General features: G+C 38.5%; 1 protein-coding gene across 3 annotated transcripts in view; it reads right to left on the reverse strand.

The window, feature by feature from the left end:
• Positions 1–10,110, reverse strand: part of LOC145716273 (rho GTPase-activating protein 42-like) — a 123,659-nt gene that overhangs the window by 11,753 nt on the left and 101,796 nt on the right. For all 3 annotated transcript variants that reach the window (XM_081799063.1, XM_081799064.1, XM_081799062.1), the window contains one exon: positions 1,028–1,129. In XM_081799063.1, the coding sequence (XP_081655189.1) occupies positions 1,028–1,129 (102 nt within the window). The remainder of the gene's footprint in view (positions 1–1,027; positions 1,130–10,110) is intronic.

Raw genomic sequence — 10,110 nt, forward strand, 5'->3', positions numbered from 1 at the left:
GGAATTCTTAATCTCAAGAAACAAACTAAGGGTTGCTGGAGTGGTGGGGGGTGGGAGGGCTGCGGTGGCTGGGTGATAGACATTGGGGAGGGTATGTGCTATGGTGAGCACTGTGAATTGTGCAAGACTGTTGAATCACAGACCTGTACCTCTGAAACAAATAATACATTATATGCTTAAAAAAAAAAAAAAGATAACAGGAAGGGAAGAATGAAGGGGGGAAATCGGAGGGGGAGATGAACCATGAAAGACTATGGACTCTTAGAAACAAACTGAGGGTTCTAGAGGGGAGGGGAGTGGGGGAATGGGTTAGCCTGGTGATGGGTATTAAAGAGGGCACATTCTGCCTGGAGCACTGGGTGTTATACGCAAACAATGAATCATGGAACATTACATCAAAAACTAATGATGTAATGTATGGTGATTAACATAATAAAAAAATGAATGTATCTCATCACTGTACTGGAACTGTATTATGCCTTAGTAAAAGGACTACTCAATTTTATTAGTTATACTCAAAAATTACCAATGAGAATAAATATTTCAGAAAAAAGAAGAAATGGATTGCTTAAATGCATAGAGGTTAAAATATTTCTGTTGACTTGTTTTTTAAGAAAATTGATATAAAATAGAGATTTTTAAATGTGTAATTGTGTATCTGTTTTCCCCCTACTGCAAAGCAACACCTTAAAAGCAGATATTAGAAAAAACTATTCCATCAATTTGGTAGGTAGGTCCTGCCATTGAAAATATACCCAATAAGAAAAAAAAGAAAAAAATCTTATCTCATTCTTTCTCATCATTGAAGGAAATAACTAATCTTTTACTTGGAAGTGTTAATATTAAGGGTCATAAGGCATGTGAAATGCTCAGCACAGTGTCTGTCCATTTTAAGTACTCAATTAACTCTTATTATCATTATTTTATTATAGAGTAGCAGATTCTGAGATACTACGACCTTTGGAAATTTGGACATCACATGCCTTAAAGCTAATGTCCTGTTCACATTTCAAGTGGAAAAGCTTACCTCTTGCAAATGAGATTCCTTTTTCTTTGCAGACAAATTTAAATGTTTATCAAGAATAGAATAGTACTTTTCACTTTCCTTGTCAAACTTCTTCTTTCCATCCTAGAAGGTGACAAAACAACAAAACATTCTAATTCGAGAATAAAACTTATTTTTTAACATTCCCATCAAATGTCCAATACAAAAATTTAATAAAGATTTAGTGAGCTCCAACTATGTACAAAACTTGACGGAGTAGGAAAAAGGATGTGAAACAAGTCATTTGAATATGTATTCAAATATGTATTCAAATGTACTTAAATATTCTCAAAGAAGTTCGTGGAAGTACAGTATGGAAGGAGGCAGGCTGGCTACAGTAGAATCCCTCTGAGAACTTTATAATTGACTCTCAACAGGAGATTCTGATCTAGTAAGTCTGAGATAGGACCAAGAGAAAATGTCTCATTTATGCTTTCTGGTGGTGTCGATGAGTTAATATAATACCAGTTTAGAAAATTGCTCACACAGACTCTTTTCAAGAAATCATTATTACCGAGCTACAGAAAGGTACCTGATATTTCAAACACTTCATTCTTGATGGGGGAAAACAGACTTCTAAAAGGTGGTAGCATGAAATAATTAAATAAGATGTTTCAAAGTCAAACCAAAAAGATTAGCAACATCTTTATCATAACTCACCATAACTGTAATAGCTGACCTTTGCTCATTCCTAAAATTGTGTTGTTTTATAGGGAAAACTGTAACTAGGCTGGCCTTTTATGGAAGAGGAGGACAACTTTACCTTTTATCCTGTGGCACACTCTTATACAAATGCAAATGGAATAAAATCCTAAAGGGGATAAGACCCGCCTGGGCATATAATCTTCTCCAACTATAAATATGTTATCCACCAGGTAAGGTTTTTGTTTTTTGTTTTTTGTTTTTTTGGGTTTTTTTAAGATTTATTTGTTTGAGAGAAAGAGAGAGAACACATGTGGGAGGGGCAGAGGTAGAGGGAGAGAGAATCTCAAGTAGACTCTGCACTGAGCACAGAGACCAACACAGGGCTTGATCTCATGACCCCTGAGATCATGACCTGAGCAAAAACCAAGAGTTGGATGCTCAACCGACGGTGCCACCCAGGCACCCCCAAACCAGGTAAGTTTTTTTTCCCATTTATGAGTCCATATGAAATAAATACTAGGCAATCAAACTCATAAATTTCATTGGCCAAAGAAGCACTCTTATTTGCTTTTATTTCATTGTTTCTGGATGTGCAATGCCTGGACCACTTTAATGAGAGTCAAGTATTTTTAAGCCTATTCAAAAGGTAGATTCCTATTTCCCCCATCCAGAGATTCAGGAATTATTATTTTTAACAAGCTCGATGATTATTATGCATAATGCTTTATTTCATTATTTGCTTAAGTATTTGAAAGAGTTTAATAAAAAATTAGAGATAGATATGTGCTCATTTAACAGCAGTACATACTAAAATTGGAACAATACAAAGAAGATTAGTATGGCTAATCAGGAAGTGTGCCATACTTTGGGGGAGTCAGAGCTAACAGGCTTCCAGTTATGGAATAAATTAAATCACAGGGATGAAAGGTACAGCATCAGTATATAGTCAATGGTCCTATAACACTGCTGTATGGTGACAGATGGTGGCTACAATTGAGGTGAGCATAGCATAATGTATACAGTTGTCAAATCACTAGGTTGCACACCTGAAAGTAATGTGACATTGTGCTGTCCATCAATAGAAAAATTTTAAGAAAATAGATGGATAGGGCGCCTGGGTGGCTCAGTTGGTTAAGTGACTGACTTCAGCTCAGGTCATGATACTGGAGTCCCTGGATCGAGTCTTGCATCAGCAGGGAGCCTGCTTCTCCCTCTGACCCTCCCCCATCTCCTGCTCTCTCTCTCTCAAATAAGTAAATAAAATCTTTTAAAAAAATAGATGGATAATTTTATAGAGGGACAGGAGGAGAAGGGGAGGAAAGGAGAAAGGGAAAAGACAAGCAGGCCTCTGGCCTGTCTTTCCCATTATCTGAGGTTGCCAGATTGAGATTAATAGATCCAAGTAATTCTATTTCGATCCACTGGCACCTCTGATGTTTTTAACCCACCATGATCTAGTTCCAAATATGGAACTTGAAAAAAGTTAACTGATAAAACTACATTGAATGGGAAGAGCAAGTAGGATTGTACTGCAAAAGTTTGTAAATTAAACTACTAGACCTATAAATGAGAAAAGCCAGAATCTCCAAAGGATTTTCATTACATAAGGAGAAAATGTGGTCCTACTAGGAGAAACACAATAAAAAAATAAAGAGTGGCATTCACATTAAAAAAAAAAAGTCTACTGAGAGACTCACATTACAAAATGTGGAGTAATAGACCCAAAAGGAAGCACAGAAGTCCAAGGTTCAGGATGGGAGGACCTTGTCCTCTCTACCATTGTAACAAGATACCTGGGTGAACATTTCACCATTTGCTCAGTGGTGACAGTGTAGCAGAGAAATTTATGTATATACCCTATCCTCTATAAAACTGAGTATTTGAGAGAGTGATCAATAAATATTTAATGAAAAAGTGAAATACTTCCTCTGTAATAATCTGGGCACCATAGTCCCTCACAGATATTCCATTTGTTTAAAACAAAAAAACAATATCCATGATACCAGGGACAGTTCCACACAAATAGCTTAACTCAATCCCATGTGCACAAATACTGGGGGGACAACCAGTCGCATTATAGTATAGTACACAAAACTCACTCATTTTCATCTTATGCTAGGGGACTTACAATTTCTTGCTATGCATAGAAGAAACTGGTTAAAGGCGCAAAGAACACAGCTGTGGTGACAACACTAATATCTCTGTTTTCAGGCAGCGTTTGATGGCATTTTTGGAAACATTAATTCAGTGCCAACATGTCAGCATTCCTGGCAATACAAAAAAATCATCCCCAGCGCACTTCCTGGACTCTTATTCAAACCCTGGTGCTTCACATCACCCGGCCAGCAAAAAAGATCTACTCAAAGATTCCAGTGATGTAGAAAACAAAAACACACTCAGATCTAGCATAAAATTAAAGAGCTGAGTAGGCCACATGAAGGACAACTATAATGTGGGGAAGCATGGTCTTGAAAACAAAGAGCATTTCTCCCTGAAATTCACATCTGTCCCAAAAGCTATGATATACTCTTCATGTGAGCCAAGTCTCATTTGGACTTACTAACTTAGCTCCATACAGCTACCTCTTATCTTTTGTGTTACATGTTCTGGGTATCAAGCTAAGAATCTGCTCTAAAACAAATGCTGCAAATGGAAGGGAAAAATAACCGATCAATCTTTACTAAATGCTGTACATGATTCCCGTCTTATTGTCACAGCCTGACTCAGAAACAGGAGACTACATTATAGTGTTACATTTTCTGTAAATCCCGGTAAGGACATTTGAACTAGGTAATCATTTAAAATGAAGTCATATATATGTACATATATATGTGTGATGTTTGTATGTATGTGAGTATATGTATTATAAAATTTTAAAGGAGATCATCCAAAATAGCAAATTATTCCCCAAACCCAATTTTAGCTGGCAAAAGTGTAAGATAAGTTCTGGGTCTGCAATCAATTCACTTTCTAAATGACACTACATTTGCTCTAAGCACAGAGGTCATGTTGTATCTTAGCTTCTAACATTAGCAACTGTGGGGCGCCTGGGTGGCTCAGTCGTTAAGCGTCTGCCTTCGGCTCAGGTCATGATCCCAGGGTCCCGGGATCGAGCCCCACATCAGGCTCCCTGCTCAGCGGGAAGCCTGCTTCTCCCTCTCCCACTCCCTCTGCTTGTGTTCCCTCTCTCGCTGTGTCTCTCTCTGTCAAATAAATAAATAAAATCTTTAAAAAAAAAAAATAAAGATTAGCAACTGTGGTTGTGCCACACCCTCACTTTACCCAGTAAGGTAGTAAGGAATGGGAGGGAAACTCCAAGCGTCAATTTTACTCCAAATTTATATATAACAAAAAAAAAAGTCAAATAATTATAAAAACATGCAGATAAAAAACATGAAATTATACATAATTGTTAAAAGAAGGCCAAACCAATCCCTTCCACTGACCACAAGAGGGTACCAAAGATGAAGAACAGACTGTACCACAACATTTAGAAAATCACAAATAGAAATTCTCAAAATGTTATCTAACTGCATTTTTTTCTGTAGAAGACCAGTGCAAAGTTTTGTTTAAACAATTGTAAGCAACCTTTATTCTAATGTTGCCATGGTATAAATTATTAAAAATAAAAAGTGAAATAACATTTTCTATATTTCTTTTTTAAAAATGGAGCACATGGGGCACCTAGGTGTCTTAGGTAAGCATCCGACTCTTGATTTCAGCTCAGGTAATGATCTCAGGGTGTGAGATCAAGCCCTGCATCGGGCTCCACATTGGGCATGGAGACTGCTTAAGATTCTTTCTCTCTCCCTCTGCCTCTCCCCACCCTGCTCACCCTTTGTCTCTCAAAAAAAAAAAGACCACATATTTAGGATTTTAAGACTATTTCAAACGTTATCATTACCAACCAAGATACTGTGAAATTTCCCACACAACTACTTATGTCATGGTGTTAGTATACCCATTAGCTAATAAGCAGTTTGTGTATATTTTGAAAAAAATCCTTCAAGTGAATGCATAGCTGTAGAAATAATAATAGAAAGAATGATAATTAAAATGAATAGCTAAAATTCTGATTCAAAAATGCGCGGAATTCTTATAAACTGGCACTGTGCTAGGCATTGAGAGGATAAGTTATAGCCCTGACTACCAATCTTGGCTACACTTCTTGTTCCTCTGATGGTTGGATTTATTCGCTGATTAGAATGGCAGGCCAGGGTGAAATCAACCATCTCTTAAGTCCCAAAGTGCCAGACGCTAGGATATTCCAACCACATGCTATGTGGGAGTTTCCTAAGGCCCAAGAGATTTCTGGTAACCAGAAACCCAGGTTATTAAGAATCTTAGTATAGCTTACACAGCAGTGTCCATCCTTAGGTGACTGTACCCAACCATTCCCAGTCTCCCTAACCACTGCCCACCAAGTCCTTCCTTCTCAATCTGCTGAAACATAGACATTCCATCGGTCTCCTTGATGGGTAGCTGTAACACTATAATTCACCGCATCTTCCACATTTCCAATTACCCCACCACTACCACTACCAGATGAACAGACTCATAAGGACCAAGGGTTTCATATTTGCCTTTATGAAGAACTTCTACAGACTGGAATGATTAAAAAAAATATATATATATATATAAGAAGGATAGATATGAAGGTATAAGACACAGAAGAGGAAGGTCCAAAGGGTAACAAGCATATTAAGAGTTGTTAAAACTCATTAGTAATTAAGAAAAAAGCAAATTAAAATATTCAGATATCACATTATATCAGATATTGGCAAGTGTTAGAAGGCTGAATAATTCTACATGCTGAGTGCATGTGGACATACGGAAACCTTTATATATTACTGGTGGAATAGTACGGGGCTGCAGCCTTTCTAAAGAGAGATGTTGCACTACTGAGGGGCCCTAAGAACACAGAAAAGTCAGTGAGGAAACACAAATGAGGATATGCATCTGTGGGGACAGGAAGATAGCTAGGGTATTCATTAATGGACATAAAATGAACTTGATGCAGAACATGGAGCGCTAGGCAGAAGTTAGAAGGAAATATTAAATGTTGATGGGTCTCAAAACACAATTCTGAGTTAAAAAACACAAAACAGACAAGTAACACTAAATCATTTACATAAATTAAAGAGCCATGCATACAAAATGGTAACAGTATTACAAAAACACACACACAAAAATATACACATTAAACTCATAAGAATGGCTGTTGCGTAAGGAAGAAAATGAGAATGAGGTATGAGTAAAAGAATAAAACAAGAGAGGGGTGTGAACTAAAGGACAACAAAAGGAAAAAGGAAATTAGGAAATTAACCAGGAAGCCCAACATCTGACTGAAAATTACTGAAAAAGAAAGTGTCAGGAGAAAATTACCTAAAAAATAATATATTAAAATTGCTAGAACTGAGAAAAAGTTTTCCATATTAAAATGTCACAGTAATGGAGCAAGATGGCAGAGGAGTAGGAGACCTAAATTCCCTCTGGTCCCAGGAATTCAGCTAAACAGGGATCAAACGATTCTGAACAACTACAAACTCAACAGGAGATCGAAGAAAAGAATAGAAGCAACTCTCTGAACACAAAAGCGACCACTTTCGAGAACGTAGGAGCTGCAGAGAAGTGAATCCGAGGCGATACTCAGGGAGATAGACCTCGGGGGAGGGAGCCTCCATCAGCCACTACCGGCAAGTGATAGAGCAGCGGAGCACAAAATTTGAAATTTTAGAAGTCTGCTCAGCTGAGGGACATCGCTCCAGTGGCTGGGGTGGGGGGAAGGGGGTGGAACACTTGCAGGGACAGTGTGGTCTCAGGACCCTCAGGGTCACAGAAAGATCGGGGGTGCCTGAGTGCGGCAGAGCTCCCAGGTATCGGAGCAGAGAAGCCAGCTGCAGAGACAGAGCCGAGGAGTGGGCTCTCAGCTCCAGGCTGCCATAAACCGAGATCCGTGGCACAGTCGGGCCACTGCTCTTCCAGCAGGGACGCAACAAGCGGCAGATCTGGGGAGACTCCCCTTCCTCCCCCGGGAGCACACAGCAGGAATCTGCTGGGTTTGGAGACTCCAAACGGGGTCCTGTGCCAGAGACGGAAACGCTCGGTCACAGGTGGGATGAGCACGGAGCGAGGCCAGAGAACCTGGGAGACAGGAGTGATTTGACTGCTGTTCTCTGGGGGCTCACTGATGAGTGGGGCCCCAAGTTCTCGGCTCCTCCGGGACCAGAGATTGAGAGGCTGCCATTTTCATTCTCGTCCTCCAGACCTGCACGGAAAGCTTTCAGGGAACAAAAGCTACCAAGAGCAAACGCGAGCAGATTACTTAGCCCAACTGGCAAGGGCGGGGCAATTCCGCCTCCGCAAAGACATTTGAGAACCAGAGCAACAGGCCCCTCCCCCAGAAGAACAGCAAGAACACCCAGCCAAGACCAAGTTTACTGATCAAAGAGAAAAGCAGAATGCCAGCACTAGGGGAATACAGCACATAGAATTCATGGATTTTCCCCCATGATTCTTTAGTCTTTCAAAGTTAATTTTTTACATTTTCCTTATTTTTTTCTTTCTCTATTTTTTTGAATTTTTCTTTTTCCCTTTTTCAACGAACATCTTATCAATCCCTTTTTTAAAAATCTTTTTTACTTTTCATTTTTAAGTCATATTCTATCTCTTCATTGTAGTTAATGTTATTTTTTGTGTATATATATATATATTTGTTCTCTCTTTAAAATTTTGAGATACAGTTTCTTCTAACAGACCAAAATATACCCTAAATCTCTAGTGTATGGCTTTGTTCTAGTCTACTGCTGGATCACATTCTCTCCCCCCCTTTTTTTTTTTGTCTTTTTTTTATTCTTTTTTAATTTCCATTCTTCCTTTTTTGAACCACCTTCTTATCTTATCAATTCCTTTTATAAAATCCTTTATAATTTTCATCTTTACTATCATATTCCATCCCTTCATTGTATTTGCCCTTATTTTTTGTACATATATAAGTTTTTCTTTCTTTAAAATTTTGGGAGGCACTATCTTCTAACAGACCAAAATACACCCAAAATCTAGTGTGTGGCACTGATCTATTCACCAGCATGATCATATTTGATTATATTCTTTTTTTTCTTTCTTTGTTTCCCTTTCTTTTCCCCCCATTTTCGAGTCTCTTCTGATTTGTTTCGTGTATATTTTTATGGGGTCATTGTTACCTGGTTAGCATTTTGTTCTCTCATTCATCTATTCTCCACTGGACAAAATGACAAGACAGAAAAACTCTCCTCAAAAAAAAGAACAATAGGCAGTACCGACTGCCAGGGACCTAATCAATACGGACATTAGTAAGATGTCAGAACTAGAGTTCAGAGTGACGATTATAAAGCTGCTAGCTGGGCTTGAAAAAAGCAGGGAAGATACTAGAGAATCCCTGTCTGGAAAAATAAAAGAACTAAAATATAACCAAGTCAAAATAAAAAAAGACTATTAATGAGGTGCAATAAAAAATGGAGACTATACTGCTAGGATAAATGAGGACAAAGAGAGAATTAGTGATATAGAAGACCAAATGATGGAAAATAAAGAAGCTGAGAAAAAGAGAGATAAACAACTACTGGATCACAAGGGCAGAATTCGAGAGATAAGTGATACCATGAGACGAAACAATATTAGAATAATTGGGATCCCAGAAGAAGAAGAGAGACAAGGGCAGAAGGTATATTGGAGCAAATTATAACAGAGAATTTCCCTAATTTGGGGAAGGAAACAGGCATCAGAATCCAGGAGGCACAGAGAACCCCCACTTAGGTCAACTCCCCGACATCTAATAGTAAAACTTACGAGTCTCAGAGACAAAGAGAAAATCCTGAAAGCAGCTCGGGAGAAGAGATCTGTAACCTACAAGGGTAGAAACATTAGACTGGCAACAGACCTATCCACAGAGACCTGGCAGGCCAGAAAGGACTGGCATGATATCTTCAGAGCACTAAACGAGAAAAATATGCAGCCAAGAATACTATATCCAGCTAGGCTGTCACTGAAAATTGAAGGAGAGATAAAAAGATTCCAGGAAAAAAAAAAAACTAAAGGAATTTGCAAACACGAAACCAGCCCTACAAGAAATATTGAAAGGGGTCCTCTAAGCAAAGAGAGAGCCCAAAACTAACATAGACCAGAAAGGAATAGAGACAATATACAGTAACAGTCACCTAAAGGCAATACAGTGGCACTAAATTCGTATCTTTCAATAGTTACCATGAATGTAAATGGGCTCAATGCCCCAATCAAAAGACACAGGCTATCAGATTGGATAAAAAAACAAGACCCATTGATATGCTGTCTGCAGGAGACTCATTTTAGACCCAAAGACACCTCCATATTGAAAGTGAGGGGGTGGAAAACCATTTACCATGCTAATGGACACCAAAAGAAAG

The sequence above is a fragment of the Leptonychotes weddellii genome, chromosome 11 (assembly GCF_054177405.1).
Source record: "Leptonychotes weddellii isolate Sample4059 chromosome 11, ASM5417740v2, whole genome shotgun sequence".
Classification (NCBI taxonomy): domain Eukaryota; kingdom Metazoa; phylum Chordata; class Mammalia; order Carnivora; family Phocidae; genus Leptonychotes; species Leptonychotes weddellii.